General features: G+C 44.8%; 1 protein-coding gene across 4 annotated transcripts in view; it reads right to left on the reverse strand.

Moving 5' to 3' along the window:
- The window catches only part of Palm2akap2 (PALM2 and AKAP2 fusion), a 409045-nt gene that overhangs the window by 150947 nt on the left and 238539 nt on the right, over nucleotides 1–19559 (reverse strand). The window contains exon 7 of one of the 4 annotated variants that reach the window (XM_075967149.1): nucleotides 15969–16661. The exons of the other annotated variants lie outside the window; for them this stretch is intronic. Within the exon in view, the coding sequence (XP_075823264.1) occupies nucleotides 15969–16661 (693 nt within the window). The remainder of the gene's footprint in view (nucleotides 1–15968; nucleotides 16662–19559) is intronic. 4 annotated transcript variants of the gene reach the window in all.

Genomic DNA, 19559 nt, shown 5'->3' on the forward strand with positions numbered 1-19559 from the left:
ATCCAACCATACATCTATCAGTCCATCCATTTATCCATCCATCCACCTGTCCATTTATCCAACCATACATCTATCAGGCCATCCATTCATCCATCCATCCATCCACCTGTCCATTTATCCAACCATACATCTATCAGGCCATCCATTCATCCATCCATCCATCCAAACATCTATCCACCCATTCAACAGATGTTTATTGGGTCCCCTTTTTTGCACCAAGCATCGTGCTCAGACACAAAACCTCCTGAAGAGAAAGAGGTTACATATCATAGTCACAAAGCCACCTAGTCGGGGCCATCTTGGCTTAGATATCCCTAGGCCTATCCAGCCTGTTGAAGCAGGGACCCATTTGGCTTCCATGCCATACCTAGCCACACACTTGGATAAAACTCCAGTAGGTGAGTCCACAGCTTTCTGTTCGTGTTACAGCTTTCTTAAACAAGCCCTTTCTAGTGGCTTGAAGACCCATCTATTTTTTTTTTTTATTTTACACTTCTCCCTTCAGTAAAGTGTCCAGTTGCTTTACCCTTGCCTCTGGGTGGCCTTAGTGACTTTCTCATAGCATTCAGACGAGACAGAAGTGATGTAGTGAGATCGTGGATACTCCGTAAAATGACAGTGCTTCAAGCTTGACTTTCTCCCTGGACAGCTACTCTGGAACCCAGTTGCTGAGCAACCAACGGCTCCTTGCCATGTGAGGATGCCCTGGGTGGCGTAGGTAGGTGCTGTAACTGACAGCCCCAGCTGAGGTTTCCAGGGATAGCCAGCATCATGTACTAACCTGACAGTAATAAAGCCCTTGAGGTGTCTGTCTGTCCATCTTGGGAGAGACCCGGAGCAAGAACTGCACATAGAACTATGAGTGAGGTCAGTAACAGCAACAATGATAAACACATTGAACCCACAGGGGATTGACTCCAGGACCTTCAGAGGACATTAATTCCACTGACACTCAAGGCCTTCCTGTAAATAGCATGGTGTTTGCATATAATACACACTTCTTTCTGTTTACCTTATATAGTACCATTGCTACCCCATGCTATTCTCTAGGGAATGATGAGGGAAAACTCAGTAGTACATATTCAGTAGAGATGCATTTCCTCCCCCAACTTCCAGTCCATCTCAAGTGGTTACAACCAAGGCTGTAGAACTCGGGTAGGGAGGGCAGATTGCAACTGTTTGGACTTTAAGTCACCATGTGTGAGTGTTCTGCTTCATACCCTAAGATAACAGAGCCACACTCAGTCCCAGTGACTTTGCTGCTTGAGAACAGCCTAGTGGCCTAGCAGTGGTAGGCCTCCTGGAAGTCTGTGGAGATGCAGCCCTTGCATCTACCTGAGCACAGCCCAGCCAGATCCTCCTGCTTTTAAACAAGGGTCCCAAATATTTCTACTTGAAAAGCACTGACTTCTTAGCGATATATACTTTTTTTTGGTTGTTTTGTTTTTTACTGGTACCTTATTTTCATGTTGTTAAAAAAAACAAAAATTCCAGAGCTGGAGAAACGTCCCAGTGTTTGAGAGTGCTGCCTGCTTTTCCATCCCCAGCACCCACGCAACAGTTCAACTTCTGTCCCAGGAGATCTGACTCCCTCTTCTGGCCTCTGAAGGCATGCACAAGGTGCACAGACATACATGCAGACAAAGCATCCACACACATAAAATAAAAAAGTAAATATAAACTTTTAAAAATAAAATAATCCAAACATACAAAATAAGCTAATGCATATCAACATTTCATCCTTACTCCCCACCTCTCAGATTTGACAGATTAAAAACAGCAAGCGTAGATTCTGTGTTTAACATTCTCTTAATAATTTCCTTTTCTATTGTTGGACAAAATTCTCTGACAAAAACAATTTAAGGGAGAAGGGTTTGTTCCAGTTCCCAGTTCCAGGGTGCAATCCACTGTGGTGGGGGAAGCCGATGAGGTCAGAGTTAGAAGCAGATGGCCACATCACCCCTACAGCCAAGCAGCAGAGAGCAATAAAGGCTTGTAGCATTCTGCTAGCCGTCTCTGCTCGTACCGTTCAGGATCCTCTGCCTAGGGAATGGGCCTGCCCACAGTCGACATCACTCAGTTACTGTAATCCCCACATCCATGACCTGAGAAGCCCACTTCTCAGGCAATTCTAAATTCTGTCCAGCTTGACAATTACCATTAACCCATCCCAGACACTATGCATCATTCTTCTCAAACATAACTCAGTTAACTTTCCCGGCACCGGAGGAGAGAAAGACACTCTCATGTCATGCATCCTTATGCTATGGATGAGGAAACTGAAGACAGAGAGCTGCGTTACCCACAGAAATCCATGCAAGTTCATTAGCTACAGTGGTTGGTGGTGGTCTCTGTGAAGGACCTGTCTGCAGGCTGAGGCTGTCCTGCTTCGAGCTATCTTGGTATTGCTTTCCTCCTCCCCACATTGAAAGTCTATTAAGTCTCCTGTGGTCCACAGTGACCCCCATCCATTTGCATCGAGAACACTTGGCTGCCCCTCAGGCTCTGGTCACACCTCAGTTCATTTCTGTCATGCCTCAGGTTGCTCTTTCGGCAGCCTCTGCCTCCTACATTGTCCCTGTCCACACAGTTAGTTCTAGGGCCCTTGCCTTGCCTAGCAACCCAACAGGTCACCTTGGACTCCAAAGCCCTTAAAATCCAGTCTCCTCTCCAATATCCAACAGACATCAGGCTACAGCACGGCCTCATCATCAAGTCTCCTTCAAACCGCACTCTGCTTTGCGGTTGGCTGGCTCATCCCTGCCTGCCTGAGTTTGCCTCCTCCTTTGGCTGCTCTCTCTCATTTGGCGAATTCATCCTTTAGTTAAGTATGAGCCTATCTCTGAATGTAATGAACGTTTAATAGGAACTTAATATCATCTTTAACTATCTTTATGTTTACAGTTCAGTAGTATTGACTATATTCATACTGTGGTGCAACAGTAACCACGGCTCTCCCCTGGAACTTCCCCTTCATTCCAAGCAGAAAGTCTGTTCCCATTAAACACTCACTTCCCAGTCTTCCCTTCCTTGTCCTTGGTAAGTTCTCTCCTACTTTCTGTCTCCACGACTTTTACCAGTGTGGGAAACACACATATGTAGAATAAGACAACATTTGCCTCTTTCCTGCCTGGATCACTTAATTGGCATAATTTGGCAATGTCCGTGTGCAGTATACCTCAGGATTTCATTCCTTTCCATGGCTGAATAATATTTCCCTGCATGGACATATCATATTTCATTGTAGCTATCTGCTGATAGATAACTGAGGGTTTTCCCCATATTACGACTATTTGGAAGACGACTGCAATGAACAATATACAAGCAACCTATTCAAATCCCTGCTTTCAATTATCTTTATTATTGTTGTTTTGAGAGAGGGTCTCCTGCAGCCTCGCTAAGCATTCAAGAAATTCCCTCCTCCTGGACATGTGGCTCCCAGCTGGTTAGAGCTGAGTTTTCAAGAGAAGATAAAATATGAGAATGATTGGCTCCTGGCACAAAGGGAAACCAAACCAAACCAAGACCCTTGTGTGAGTCAGCTTGGCATGTCTGTGGTCAGCCCTTGAACTTGCAGGCTGTTACTTATTCGTAGAGAGACAATGTGACCATCCACAGCCTGGCCTCCAGCTACTGCTTCAGTCCCTTCAGAGGCCTTAGGTCCTACCCTATGAGACTAGTGAAGATGGTCCAAGCTTCCTTCCTTCCTCCTGCCTTGGAAGGTTCTCCCATGAATGTGCCACCACACCCCACTTAAAATATTCGAAGCACCATAATGTAGGTATTGTTTTATCAGATGGCTTAAAATTGATCATCTGAGGGCATCCCACTGTATAATGCAACACTTTGGATTTTACTTCACTTTTGAATCCCAAGCTCACAACTTCTCTTTCCTGCGAGAGCTGAGAGGGTCAGAAAGAACCTGGGCTGTGTCGGCCTACCCCAGGGGCTTCCAGGTATTGTTCCCAGTACCAGACACACAGCAGACTTACCTTAAGAGGCTTAAGAAATTAGTATCATCACAAGTAGTATAATATGTAATAAATGCCTCAGATTGGCCCAGGCACCAACTAAATTGTGAACTCTGGGAGAGGCCCTCATCATTATTGTTTTTTCAAAAAGTCTCCCAAACTCTGCTACATCAAAGGCAAGAAGCCAAAAAGCAAAATCATAGAACTCCAGGGCACAGTGCTTCCTGAGAATTCTCCAACTCCCTACGGTGTTCACCTCACCTGCAGATGGTGCTGAGCTCTGAGTGTGGCTTGTCTCCTCTAAGACGCTCCCTGAGAGCTGGGGGCCACTCTAGTGGAACTGGAGGTGGGGCCTTTAAGTTGTGATTGGTTAGGTGCTAAAGAGGAATCAAGTCTTTTCTCAAAGCAGTGAGTTCTTGTTTTCTGGGGACTGTGTTAGTTACAGACACAGGAATGTTATCCAGCGAGAAGGTGCTCATCCAATGTGTCCCTCTGAATTCACCTGCTTGCCCTTTCACCTTTTACCATGATATGACAGTACTGGTAGCTATGGACTTTCCAGTTTCCAGACCGGAAGCTAAATAAATTTCTGTACTTCATAAATTATCTAGTCTCGGGTATTTTGTTGTAGCCACAGAAAATGGACTAAGGAGAGATGGGATCTCAGGCAGAAAACGGGCTCATCTGATAGAAAAGAGAAAGGGTGGGGAGGGGAGGAACGGGAAGGGAGGGCGATAAGAAGCAAGAAGTCCCGTGGGTGCTGCTTTTTCTACTCAGCCTTCCTTATTACCTTGTGATCAGCCAGGTTACAGTTCACACTAAGTCCTGTCTCGTCAAGAATTCTCTGAGCTGGCACCGGGGAGAAGGCACCCTGAAGCTGAAGGTGGGCATGCTTTACCACGATACCATGAGCCCACCAGACGCCCCACAGGCTTGCAGTCTGCTCTACTCCCCTTTCCTCGGCTCCCTGCAAACCCACATCTGCCACCCATTTTCTCCAAGAAACACAGCAGGAGACAATCAGATCAGATCTGCAGCTAAAAACACTGCGCACGCCCAGGTCGGCTCTGGCGGAACAGATGCTACTGCTCTTTGGTGAAGCAGTCCGGATCTTGCCGCAGAGTCTGAACGTGCATGTGGCTGGCGTGGTCGACTTTAAGCAAGGGTCTGGTTCAGCAGAGAGAACATGAAGTCACCCTAAGCGTGCTAGAACCTTGGTTGTCCCTTCTCTTCCTGTCGCTTTGAGCAAGTCATTTCACGTGTCTCACTCTGATCTTTGAAATGAGGAACTGTGGTTTTACTTTTTAAAAATCCATACAGGGGAGGCAGTATCACCCCGGATTTTGTGGGGGTGCTGGCAGTATGGAACACTGACACACATGCCAAGAGAACATCTGACGTTTTGATTCTCTTTCTTTTTGTCTGATCTTGGTAGACAAAGAGTAATAATTATGACCATATTGTCTACTGCACTTTTTCTTTCCTCTCTCTCTCTCTCTCTCTCTCTCTCTCTCTCTCTCTCTCTCTCTCTCTCACACACAATAGAGCTGTTTTCAGTTGATTTCACCGACTAGTAGTCATCTGGAAATTAATGACTTTCATTTAATTTTATTTTGAATTACTTTTATGGCGCGTGATAGCTATTTAAGGGAGCGCACTAAAGTTCAGTCTTGAGTAAGTTTATATGGGCCAAAATATTAAACAATACCACACACACTGGTATGTGCGCAAGGTCAAAATAATTGACTTGATGCTCGAAAGTCCTGAGTTGTGGGGGTACTGGGTAGGGGAGTGCCAGCTCTCTGAGATGGGGCTATTACTTAGCATTTCAGAAAAAGCAAAATTGTCTTGTTCCCTGTGTGATATTAATTTAGGCAGTTCATACAGACTGCAGAATTGTCCTCACCTTGAGGTTGTCCTCAGCCTGACTGAAGGACCCTGACCTGAAAAGAACAGATAGACCAATGAGGTGGATGAAATGGCTCATCAGGTAAAAGCGTCTGCTGCCAAGCCTAAGGATCAGAATTCAATCCCCAAGACCCAAGCAGGAGAAGGAGCGCACTGACTCCACAAGCTGCCCTCTGACCTCCACCTCCCAATAAATAAACATAGTAAAAACTTCTAAAAATTGGAGCAGGCATCTGGAATGCATGTTTTCAGTACCCTGTAAAATGGTCATGAAAAAGAAAACTGGAAATATTACCATCACTTTTACATTTGACCAGCCTTTGGTTAAAACTTGGAGGGAAAGGTTGTTGCCTTACCGTTCTCCAAGCTGCCCGTCTTTGATGCTCATTCTTATTGTCAGTAAGACAAGGAAGCGAGCATTAAAGAATATCGTTGCCCTGCAAGTACCAGACCTAAGAAACCTAATCAAGGAGTACAAATTAAAAGCAGAGGAACAGTTACATCTGAACTTCAATGCAGAATACCTTTGAATCGGACTTCTAACGAGCTGATGTTGACATCACCTTGTTTCTCTCTGGTGAGGAAGGGTTGCAGAGACACCTCCCAGCCTACAGGGGCACTGTTACTGCCAAACATTTCCTTGTGTGTTTAAAGGTTCAAATAACTGGGGTCACGTTGTCTTTTCTGGAAAGAATAACCCAGGCTTTCCCAGTCTTTCTGCACCCAATTTCATGGTCATCCTTACCCCACTTCTGTGACAAGAGAGCCTTCAGAACAGGTTTGAAGTGGAAGGCTGAACGCAGAACTTGTCTCCTGGAACTCCTGATCAACGTTTTGCACTGCTCTGTGGGTAGAGTACTTAGTATGTCCCTAACAGCGATAATGTCAGCCTCACAGGGTTGGTGGATTAAAGAAAATCCTACCCTCCTAAGGGGGATGCCCCCTCCCCATCAACCTTGAGGGTGCTGAACTGGATTCCTTGCCAGAGTTCTGCTATTTTCCCTCGTTGGAACGTACCAGAGCTGCGGGTTACATATTATAATGTACTGTCCTGGCTGTAGTCCAAACCTACAAGTTTCACATTATAATTTGTTGTTGTTGTTTGTTTTGAGACAAGGTTTCTCTATGTAGATCTCGTTGTCCTGGAACTTACTCTTAGACCAGACCCGCCTCCAACTCACAGAGATCTGTCAGCCTCTGCCTCCCAAATGCTGGGATTAAAGCTGCGTGCCACCACTGCCCAACTGACATTATAATATTTTTTCCATCAAGGAAATAACATAAAGAAAGCCCTGCTGTGGGTTGCAGAAATGGCTCAGCAGTTAAGAGCACGGGCTGCTCTTCCATATGACCTGGGTTCAGTTCCCAGCACCCACACGACAGCTCACACCTCTCTGTAACTGCAGTTCCAGGGGATCTGACACCCTCACACAGACATACATGCAGGCAAAACACCAATGTACACAAAATAAGATTAAATAAATAAATAGATAAATAAAAAGAAAGCCCCACCACCTACAACATAGGATGGCTCAGACAACACACGGGTCTCCAAACACTTGGGCTGAATGCTTAGATACACAGGAGCCAAGTAGTTACAGCGTCCCTAGCACTTTTGAGAAGGAGAAGATGTCTTTACATTTCCTCCGCTTTGTATTGGCTGAAATTCTTACCAGCTCCAATCCAGTAATTGGATAGCCTACAAGGTGCCTTTTATAGTTCCCTCTTTCATTACTTTCCAAGCATAAAGACATTCACCCAAATCCACCTTGAAATCCAAAAGGATAGGCATCCTCAATTAATTTAATCTACTTAATGTCCTCCTTAATGCCAGTTTTCTGTGACACTTCCGTAAGGGCGTCACATGCTTTTTTTTTTTTTTATTCTTTCATGCCACAATTTAATTTTTCTGTATTGAGTACCCAGTATGTGACAGGTCCTGTCCTAGGCCAAAAGAGGAGAAATTACAAATCAATAAGCCGGATTGGGCCTAAAGCCTGCTTTGTGAATTAGTTCATTAAAATCCAGCCACATTCTCTCGTTCGTATGTCGGGTAGAGCTGAGGGAAGCAATTCTGACAAGGACCACTCGGCTCACAAAGCCAAAACATATTTCCTATCTGCTAATGTATAGAAAAATTTGTCAGTCCTGTTCTAGGTAAAGTAGATGGATAGGGAGAACAGGAGAGATAAGTGTGTCTTTGGGAGTGTCGGGGTAGGGAGCACACTGAACAAAGACTATTCACTTAACCTCCAGGGAAGCCCGAGTTTACCCAAGAGATAACCGTCTGAGCCACTGCTGAGACTTGCAAGAAAGATGAAAAAGCAACCCCAGCAAGACAGGTGTGGAAAGAGATGTGTAAAAAGAAGCCAGAGAGAGATTGGCTCGGTTAGTGTGGAAACCAGCTGGAACCGGCAGGCTACAAGGGGCCCCCAAATACACGGATCAGAATCACTGCAAACATCCTTTAGATTGAGGATTAACAGTTGCCTCTAGGAATCAATGCTCTGTAGAAAGATCGGGCTTTCCTATCATTCCTAGGCACACCCAGGTGACTCTGGAACAATCCACAGTATGTGGGCTATTGGATTTATCTTAGGTTGTAGAGATGACTGGAGGACGCCTCCAACGGGGTCAAGCCCGAAGTCCATTTAGAGCAAGTGAGAAGCGGAAAGAATTAGGGAGCAGACACGGAGAGGTGGGTGCGGTGAAAAGGCAGTTTATTGTCTATTAACACTGTACAGAGGAACAGAGAGAAGCTACACGTACAGCATTGATGTCGCTGGCAGTGATTATTATTTTTTTTTTCTGAAGTTGGTTTTTGTTGTTTTGTTTTCATCCGGAGGATACAGAACAGTCAAAGTACACTTCGGGTTACAGAGCACAGCAGCTAAGCCCAGCAAGTCTATTTCAGAGTAAGCACAACAGACTCCCAGCCCCCCACCCACCGACCAACCACGAATGGATGTATATACAGACGCGTCACACGCCCCACCCCACCCCCGACTGAGCAGGTAAAGCTGAAAATCCCGTCAACAACCTACATTCAACTGAAAAGCTGCATTAGACACAACATTTTCTGGAACCCTTGTTAAGATTTTTTGTCTCTCCTAAGCCAGGAGTTTGAAAGGAAGAAAGAATGTTCCAGAATCCTGCAAAGGACAGAACTCTTCTTCCCACTTGTCAGAATAGGATATCGTGGAAATCAGTGGAGCTACGTGCAGAACGGTACAGATCAGACAGGGCCTGGTGACCTCTCACCTCTTTGTCACTGCAAACCCTAGCAATGTTGCCCTGCCCACCCAGTCTGGAAGCCAGGAGGTTTCCTTGGTAACAAGAGTGTCTGGCTTTCCCTCAGCTCCAGGCAGCACCTTCAGGCAATTGCATAGTTCTTTTTGCAACTGTCTCCATGGCAGTGAGGTTCACACATAGGCTTGAGCTGGGCTTGTTTTTTTTTTGGGGGGGCGGGGCAGGATGTGGATTCTGGTGATGAAGATTTTAAAATTATTTGCCCTGGAACTATAGGGGTTATTTTTATTGAAATAGAAAGAGATGTTTATGACCTTGCCTTGCTGGGAAAAGGATCCTGGACTCTTGGGGCAGGGAAGGATGCTGTCTGGGAAGGGGGTCAAACAGGAAAGGTGGGAAGACTCACTCTGAGGTTTGACCCGCTCTGTCATCTGGTTACAGGAACAGGCATGGATGAAGTATCAGCTAAAACACACTGTGACAAATGGGGACTCTTAAATTTAGCATAAAATTGGGCAAAAGAGTCAAGAACTCTACAAACTCACAGTCCCATCTATGGATAAAGAGAAAATTCTTTCTGGTTTCTACAGATCTCTGTAAGTACAATGCAACCTCAGCAATGGATACAAGGCCTGTGAGGGGAGTTGGATGTTTCTATTTCTGTAGAGACTATAGATCAGGCACAGCCAATCTGCAGATTATACCCTGCAAGCATTCCAGATAATGAATGCCTGAAATGTTTCATATGACATCATCATGTTACAGTGTTAAAAGGTTGGACATCCCTACCAGTGTAGATGGTTATATCCAGTTCATCATCTCATGCATCTGATACCATCTATGCAAATGCACCGTAGGGAATGGTCCCTTCACCATAAATGCAACAATCACTTCTTGAGTGTGTAAAAGAACTGGATTTGGGTCACTGCTAGGTTTCTCTTGCATAGAGAAACCTCATCTCTTTCCCAAAGGCAGTTATGTATTATTAAAGGTGTGGTCTAAAGGCCAGAAACTAACACAACCTAATGGACCAAGCCCAGAAAGCTCAGGCTTACAGTGCACATCTGTTGGAAACCTTGGATTTCATGCCGAGGCTGAGTCACAAGATCTGAGATAGTGCTATCGAATTCACCAGAAAGAAACCATAAGGGAACAGAGAAAGAACTCAGTCAGTGGAGGGGGTTTTCAAACTCAAGCTCCACGATACATATAGATTCCACTATAAAAATATTATTCTCTAAAAAAATACATAAATGTAAATATTCCATTTCTACAGTGACTCCTTACCCCTACCTATGTCGTGCTACTCCTTTGAGACTATGGTAAATACATACCCTCAGGGGGTCCCCCCACAAGTCTATCTCGCTTGCCCTTTCAAGCCAGTCCAATTGTGCTTCCAACTGTGCTCCTGGACCCAGAGCCTAAGAAGGCCCCTCACAGCGGGTAGTCTAGGGCCCCCACGACCTGCCCCTGGAATGTCAGAGTGATCCTGCAGGCTCAGATGGGAACCAGAAACACTCAGTTAGGTTCTGCCTGAAGCTCCTGTAATGAAATTCACAGCTCTGGGCTGGAGTGGGGAAGAGAATGTTGTGTGCACACAGCTTTGGAGTTTTTTCAAACGGGACAGAAGAGGAGAACGCAAACAGCAGCGCTAAGGCATATATCCAATGGCACATTAGAACGCTTTTGTTGTCATTCATTGTGTGGACATCACAAGGCAGATACAGTCTGTAAACATATATGCTGTACAGTACATTAACCATACATGGAAAGGAAAAGAAAGTCACCCTGTATGTCTTTTCTTTCTGGGATTCTGTTCTTTCAAGTCAAAGGAGTTGCCGGGGGGTCTAAGGAGAATTTTAGGGTTGGTGAGACAGATGCTTTTCTTTAGACTTAAAAAAAATGCAGTGACTTGCAGAAAACAAACAAAACAAACAAAATGACTAACACCCTAGGTGAGCATTCAGGGGAAGTAGGGGAAGAAGTGACCATTCACGCATCAGCCTGTAGAAACTTAGAAACCATCACAGAAGATACAAAAGTCCTCGACAGCAGGAGATAGTTTGCTCTCCTGCTTAGTAAGAGGAAGCAGTGAAAAAAATCATTGTTATTATTGTTACTATCATCAGTATGATTACTACAAAAGTTAAGGCTGTCCAGATGCTGTCTCGGATGCAGAAAGTCTGTGGTCCCTCTATTATGTTTTCACATAGACAGCGAGGTTTCTGTGTGGCAGTTCTGACCCTCTGGTGCTAGACTGGAAGGGAATCAGAGGTCTCTGAAGTTGTGAAAATGAAGCTGGGGGACTTCCCCGGGGGATCACCAGTGGAATTTTCCTTTAAATATTTCAGGATGTAATCTTTATACCCCTCTGCATCCAAACAAGCACCACGTGGGGTTTTAGTGAAGTGGGATTTGACAAGTTTGCTGAAGCCATGAGAAACCACACTCTTCTAAGGAGGGATTTTAGTTTTTCCTCACAAGATACAAGTAGGCCTTCCTGGTAAGTCCTAAAAAGTGCTGGGCTATGAAGGTGAACTGCCAGCAAAAACCTAAGATTCAATTTTTCTCATTGTTTTGAGCTGTTTTCTATGTACCTACAGCGTCAAAGCCCCTGTGGCGTTTACTAACCCAGTAGAAAAAAGGATGCTTCCACAGTCTGTCCAAATCAATACACCTCGATTAACAGACCATGGTATTTTCAAATAATTGCATATTTATAAAGTTTTGAAACATATTTCTTTAAAATGCTTGGAATTTATGGATTCAGTTATAAATGTAAGTATTACAAAAATACAATATGAAACTGTTCACCTTGGAATGGCATAAACTGTAAACTGACATTGCTGGAGATGGGGTGCTTTTACCAGGGAAGGGCACGCCAGTGAGTTAAATCCTCCAGTGGGACAGCCACAAACAGAGGTGACTCACTGCCTAGGTTTTAAGTGAGGATAATGCCAACAAAATGTGTCCTCACTGTGTGTTCTACCTATTTTCCTCTATGTTTTAAACGGACAGGGTCAGTGTTCATTAAGAAGGAAGGGCCAAGGCAAGTACTTTGACATTTCACCTCTATCAGCTGTCTCACTCTGTCCTTTGCTTTTCTGATGACCACTGATTCTGGCATTAAGTAATTCATAGCTTTCAGGAATGTTCTGTGGTTCCTGAAAAGACACTTCTTTAGGAAGTGGAGGAGTTTGCCTCCAGAGTTTTGTCCCAGAGATGATACGGTATCCCTGGGAAGCTCTCTATCTACGCATTTCCCTTCTTGTAACGCCTCAATACAGAAGGGAATTTTTGGCCCTTTCCTGGACACCGCCAATGATAAGTGGAATCACCGGATACCAGCCAACTATCTGAGAAGCAATTTGTTTTTTGTTGTTACATAAGGAAAATGATACACTTGTGTGTAAAAGTTTAAAAAAGAATGCCCTAAGAAAAAGATGTCAAGAACATTCAAGTTATGAAGATTCTTTAGATATATATGTAGGGCCAGACTTGGCCATCACAAAGGGTCTAATTAAATACCATTAAAATAAAAATAAACAATACCCCTTTCCTCCTTTTTGTTTCTTTTATTTAAAAGGGAACTGATTAAATAATATATATACACATATATATTATACACACATATATGTGTTTCTGTACATTTTCGTCTTTTTTTATTGTTTTGTTTTTTGTTTTTGAGGCAGGGTCTCACTATGTAACCCTGGTTAGCCTGGACTTAATCTATAGATCAGGCTGACCCCAGACTCACAGGGATGCCCTGCCGCTGCTTCTCTAATGCTGGGATGAAAGGTGTGCTCCACTAGGTTTGGTGGAAATGAGTTATATTTTTATGAACAGCCTAACATTGGCTCAAAACGAGATTGTGGTTTGGCAATATCATCATGGATTCTTCACTCTGGTTATGTGACCACACAACCACATACTTTGCTTCTAGAAGGGGCAATACCACAGGTGGGTGGGGGGGACAGACAGACAGACAGACAGTCACTGTCAATAGTCATGGGAGTGGCAGAGTCACGATTACAATCCTGTTCAACAGTTTCGTCATCAAGGCCATAACTTGATGCTGTAGATGGGCTGCTCGAGGATTTGCTGAGCCTGAATCCCCCACAGAGACTGGAATTGTATGCAAACATCTGCCATATTCAAACATACTTTCATATACTGTAGCCACAAATAATTTTAATGAGGGCACTATGTCTTATTTCAATTAAATGGTATTTTTTTAAACAACAAAATGTTAGAGCAAATCCTAACTCACAGTTTGCCAGTCACTTGCTCATACTAATAATGACCAACAGATGATGGCAGACTATCCTTGGTCCTTGAGATCTTATGAAGAGTGGGAGGTACAGACTGCTGTCTTCATAGATAAGTAGTTTTCTTACAAAGCTCCAAAGATCAAGCCCAGGGGGTTCTGAGCTCTGCCATCCACTCCCTCACTGTGCTTCTGAAACCTCACATTGAGCAGTCCAAATCCCCAGGAAAGCAAAAGAGATAGGCAGAGGAAACCTTTCGATTGTAAATTTCCCAAATGAATTCTTAAAATGGCAGATTGTCTGAAGCCACGGGGACTAGTCTCTTCTGTTGTGGAAATGGGTTTGTCCACATGGCGTTTTAGTCCAGGCTTGTGTGCTATTTAACCGTTACCTGTGGAGGAAAAGGGCTGTGGCCCCAGAACCAGGCTTCCAGACCACAGAGTCGCTGCATTCTACGGCAGCTGTGCTCGCGAAGCCCAGACCTAGTGACAATTCTTCAGTTTCCTCAGGGAAACCATGGAGGGGACAATCTGAGAAACTTAGTTCATTTCTTTGCTCTTCCTTTTTAATTTTTCTTGTTTACATATTAAAGATTTGACTCATGTGCTCAGTAAAAATGAAATGACTTGAGAAAAAAAGATAAAAATGTCATTTCTCTTTAATTGTAATAAATATAACTTTAAACCAAGAAATGGACAAAATTACAGATTTGTCCTCAGAGAAGCTAAATGAAACAAATGTAGTTGGTTCTGTACTGTGATTCTCCAGGCTTCCTTAGAATTTTTTTCTGAGCTATTTTTCAGATATGTTGAGACTTGATGTGGGAGATCAAGTGTATGGTTCTTGAGGCTATACCCCATGGGAACATGCATGATTCTGGTATTGATTTGTGACGATATTATGAATGTCTGGGTAAATAAAGTTATCTCTAAAATCAATGAACACACCGCTATTTCATTTTATTCCTGGACTATGGTTCTTTTTCTAAATTCCTTCCCTTTGGTTCCATTAAACATGTGGGTGTCCAGGTTGGGGCGATGCTAACAATGTATTTCAAGGGCTGTTCATCATGTTTTAGGTTAAAAAAATTCCTTGATATTTTAGAATTCTCAGATATTGAAGAAACAAAACTTTAAGAAACCTAGAAATTTGCAACTCAGTCAGACCATGTGGAAGAATTTAAGATCTTTCTTCCTCTTTCAACATTTTTGACATTGAAAAACCTCTGTTGTTTTATTTTATTTTATTTTTTTGTTGTTGAGACAGGGTTTCTCTGCATAGCCCTAACTGCCCTGGAACTCACTCTGTGGACCAGGCTGGCCTTGAACTCACAGAGATCCTCCTCATGTGCCACCACTACTTGGACTTTTTTTTTTTCAAAGAGTGGAGAAAACTACACATTGAAGTTACCCCAAGCATTCTCTTACCCATGGGGACATAACGAAGTAATTTTTAAAAAGCACAGATGCGAGACTAATCAGCTGGGCCGGGGAGACAAACCGCTAATGCGTACAGCACCATCCTGGATACGGTAGGGGTGTAATGGCAGCCCCCATTGGTCAGAAAGACTGTTTTAAGAAATATGGTCACTGCAGAGAGACTTCTCAAAATGATCCCCTCTTTGAAAATAGATGAATTCAATCAGAAAATATCCATGAAAAAAATCAATATAAAACTTTACATTTTGGGGAATATGGAAACAGGGCTTATGGATTGGTGAGCACTAGAGATGCTGAAAACCATGGTGGCCTGAGGTCCTTAGAAAAACCTGTACAAAGGGCTTTTGTACACTGGGCAAGCCACAGGAAGAGAAAGAGCTGCTGACTGGCAGGGGAGAAGTCAGTCCCTACACTTTAGCTGGGACAGGCGCTGGGTTCTTTGCTTTTGAGTCAACTTTGCTTCAGTTTTAACATAAGGGAAAACACAACACTGTAGTCTGGAAGCTTCTGGAAGGCAGCAAAGAAAACGTGTCATCCTAGAACAGCCAGATGAAGGTAGGTCCACTTTTGGCTACGCTAGCAACCGGCTAGAGCCCACCACATTTTGCTACACAAGATAAAAAAACAAAGATCCACACGGCAAAAGAGGCAGGTGAGAGGCAGTGTGTGTGTGTGTGTGTGTGTGTGTGTGTGTGTGTCTATGTTAGAGGAGCACACGCCAAAATGAAAACCCCGGTGCCAACGGGTTTGAGTCCACTCAAGTCAATTAAGGCTATTATAAACCAGTCGCCGTGAAGAGTCCACTCCAACCGAGCAGTACCGCACTGATTCACTCTTGAAGACACAAGGAAAGACTTAGAGGAGAAAGTAAGTTCTTGGGGAGGAAAAAAAAAATGAAGCAAACACATGCACGTTGTTTCCCAAGTGAGAAGGAAAGATGTGAGTGAGAGATCAAAGCAAATCCAGCTGTGAGGCAAGGCAGGTGTTTGCTTCCAGTTCACAGTATCGCAGTTAGTGGTACAGTGAGCTCTATTTAAGAGGTGGAGAGTAGAGAGGCTGCCCGGAAGAAAGGGAAGGAGAAAGAAGTGGTCACATGACAACACAGCATTGACAGCGCTTTTTCTTTTGGGTACCTGGGGCTGGTTCTGTGGCCAGGCTCTCTTCCTTGCCTTCTGGGGATGAGGGTTCTGTGGTATCCGACGTGGGCCTCCCGGACACCAGCTCGGCCGCGTTCCCATCGATGGTGGACACGTCCGTCACTGTCTTCTCTCTTAGCGATTTCTCGTCGTCTTCATCGATCAAGACTAATTCGGCCTTGATGGTTTCGTCATAGCCTAGCACCTTTTTAGTCTCCTCTTCATCTTCGATGTTTTGGTAGCCCATAAAAATCATGGTGACGGGTTGATCCAGGTTTGCCTCTGGCCCTTCCGTGCTGGCGGGCTGAACCTGCTGCCCGGGGTTTCCCGAAGCGGGGTCTTTCCTGGATTTCTGTACCATTTCTAACTTGGCTTCTTTGCAGAGCATGTGTTCCTTGGGATGGCCCAGGCTCCCATCCGCAACAACAGTCCTTTCCGACATGTGTCCCCTGAAGCTTGATTGTCCAGCCTTCTGAATGAGTTCTTCCACGTCCTTTGCGCTTAATTTGTGGACTCCGTTTTCTACCACGGTGCCTCCTGAGTGCACCTCATACACTACTTTGGTACCATCATCATAGACTTTGACTCCTCTCTGATGGACCCCCTCTGGGCCAATGGTGGATGCAGAGAGAATCTTGGTCTCTCCTGTCTGTTTGTCTGTCTCCACATTAATTTCCATGGCGTATATAGCTTGAATGAAAACAAGAGAAAGGAAGTGCATGTTACAACAAAAAAAGAAGCCAGTGAATGGTTAATTGCCAAACAGACAGAAAAAAAAAAGTGATGTGTGCCCTTTCTATTGTAACCACCAAGCATCCTGAGTGTTAGCATGAGGCGTGCAGTGTGGACAGAGGCAGCTGTGTATTCTTCACACAGAAGCTTAATGCCCTGGGAAGACAGAGGCATAGAGTCACCGCATCTCAATGAACTCTTTAGGAGAACAGTTAAAGTAAGAAACTTCAGGTCTAACAGGACAGGATAATGGGAAGGCCAGCAACATGCATGTGATTGTGACTGAGCTCTGCCTAGGCTTAGAGACAGCTTCAAAGATGTGCCTACCTTCCAGAAGCTTACAGTCATTTTCCCAACTCTTTCATCAAATATATGCCTATATTTTTCTCTACGTTTTCTCGAACCTGTTAATGGAGGAGATGCCAAGTGTTTTGCAGGCGGGACATAGCTGCCCCCCTCTACAGTACGATCAGCTATTCTGCAGAAACGGAAAGAATCGGAAAGCATTGGTACGGTGTGCTCTAAGAGGAAATCCAGTCGTTATCTGACCTCCAGCTGGAGTGTAAAGTTACCATCAGGCAACACTTGGGTGGATTCTTTGTAGGACAGAAAGCATCCTTCAAATGGCTCAGCGACCACAGCACCATACAGAAGTCACAGAGTTATTATCAAGGGTGATTTTCAAATCACATGTGATGGAGCACATCTGTGCCACTTAGCAAAACTTCTAAAAAGGAGCCAGTGAAAGGGCAGGCTGTCATGATGCTTGTAACACAGGAATTGAGGATGATGCTCCAAAAGGCCCTCTGTCCTCTCTTTCCTCACTCTCTCCTCCTCCTTCTCCCTCCACCCCTCCCCCCTCCTCTCTCTGTCTCTCTCTCTCTGTCTCTCTTTTTGACTTTTTGAGACAGGGTTTCTCTGTGTAACAGCTCTGGCTGTCCTGGAACTCACTCTGTAGACCAGGCTGGCCTCGAGCTCACAGAGATCCACCTGCCTCTGCCTCCCGAATGCTGGGATTAAAGGCTCTGTCCACTCCTCTCTGAAAAGTGCTAAGGCTCATGATTCTGTCCCATTCTCTGTTCCACTCAGTATAGTGCCTGATGCTCACCACTGTGAGACTCTCCTCTCCCTTTGCCTAGGCTGAGGAGGAGTGGTACCCAAGGCACCAGATTCTCCAACCATCTCACATCCCAGTGCTCGGTGGTATTCCTAAGTAGTGCGCTTCCTTGTCCTGCAGCCTCTTGGGACACCCAACATTTGTGTTCATCCCCTCAGAGACTCCCTGTGAGACACATGTTGTGAATGGAATGGGGTAGCAGGTCCACAGAGTCACCTGATTGCAGGCACCCTTCACCCAGATGGTACCCAGACACGCTGGGCTCAGCAGCCAAGAAACTATCACACCTTCTCTCAACTCTTCCCTCATCTTGGTGTGAGGTGACACTAGTACCGCACTTAGGCGCTTAGTCTTTAAGTCAGAATCCTTGAACCATGTCTGATCTACACTTTCTTTCTAATCTCTCTAATCCAGTCACTGAGAGGATCTGCTTCAGGGCTTCCCATCCATTTCCTCATCCCTATCTCTTCCCAGCAGGCCCCAATCCAGACCACTCTGTTGAGCCCAACAGCCATGTTTCAGGTTTCAGTGACTTCTGTTTTCCTACTCAAGTCCCAAGGACTATATAGACAGAAGGGCAAAGGCAGACTGGGGCCAGTTTTTGTATGGCCAGGGGGAAGAATGGTTTTCTATACTTTTTAGAGGGTTGTGTAAAAAGACAAAAAAGTCATTTGGGAGGTAGAAACAGGAGGATTAGGAATTCAAGATCACTCTCCACTGTCTTGGGACCAGCATGGGCTACCTGAACTCTGTCTCAAAAAGAAAAAAAGGAGAGAAGGAAGGAAGGAGACAGAAGGAAGAGGAAAGGTAAGAGGAAAAGAAGAGAGAAGGGGAGGGAAGAGAGGGATAAAAGGGGAAGAGGAAGGGAATGGAGAGAGGAGGAGTAAAAGAGTTTAGGGAGGGGAGGAGGGAGGAGTGGAGATGCGGGGAGGAGAGGGAGGAGAGAGGAAATACCAGAGGGAGGATTGCTAACAGGGACTATGTGGATCACAGTCTGAAATGTTTACCAATAGGCCGTTTATTTCTGCTGAGCCTGTAGCCACGCTCCACCTGTCTGAATTTTTCTTCTCAGAAACATTATTCTTGCCTGTGTGGGTGAAACACCAACTCCCTGGCTCAGCATCCAGCTCCTGTCAGAATTGTCCCCATCCTTCCTTCCTTCCTCATCTCATGGTCTGTCTTGCTTTCCACACACGCTGACCACCGTAGCCCTCACATTACGTTCAGAACACTGCCAAGACTATCCTGGGCCTGTGGTCCTTCTGCCTAACCTGTTTTTCCCAGTTCTCCTCCGATAATCTCCTAGAGCCTCACATACCTGCTCGTCAGTGCCCGAACCCCTGTCCTTTTCTGATTATCTACCAGCTGGTAAGAAGAGCCTAGTTGTTTTTTCCAGCTGTCAAATCCTCTCTCTCCTTTCCTCTCACATCAAACCAAATCACTCCATCCTGTATCTAAGTAGTTCCTGATTTTAAGATTCCCACCTGCAAAATCCTTTGCACTTTCTACACGTCCACATACACAGCCATCAATGTCAAGATCAACTGCCCCTTCTCCCAAATGCTTTCTTTGAACCTCCCATCTCTAAGTCACCCCGTTCTTCTTAAGACTCCTGGACGCTTTCTAAACTCTTCTGAGACACTGGACAATTTCTACCCAGTGGTGTGATTGTATAGTCCAGAGTGGCTCTGAACCCCAAATCTCCCCCACGCGCTCAGACTGTAGTGTGTACCACCACT

This window comes from Microtus pennsylvanicus, chromosome 3 (genome assembly GCF_037038515.1).
Source record: "Microtus pennsylvanicus isolate mMicPen1 chromosome 3, mMicPen1.hap1, whole genome shotgun sequence".
Classification (NCBI taxonomy): Eukaryota; Metazoa; Chordata; class Mammalia; order Rodentia; family Cricetidae; genus Microtus; species Microtus pennsylvanicus.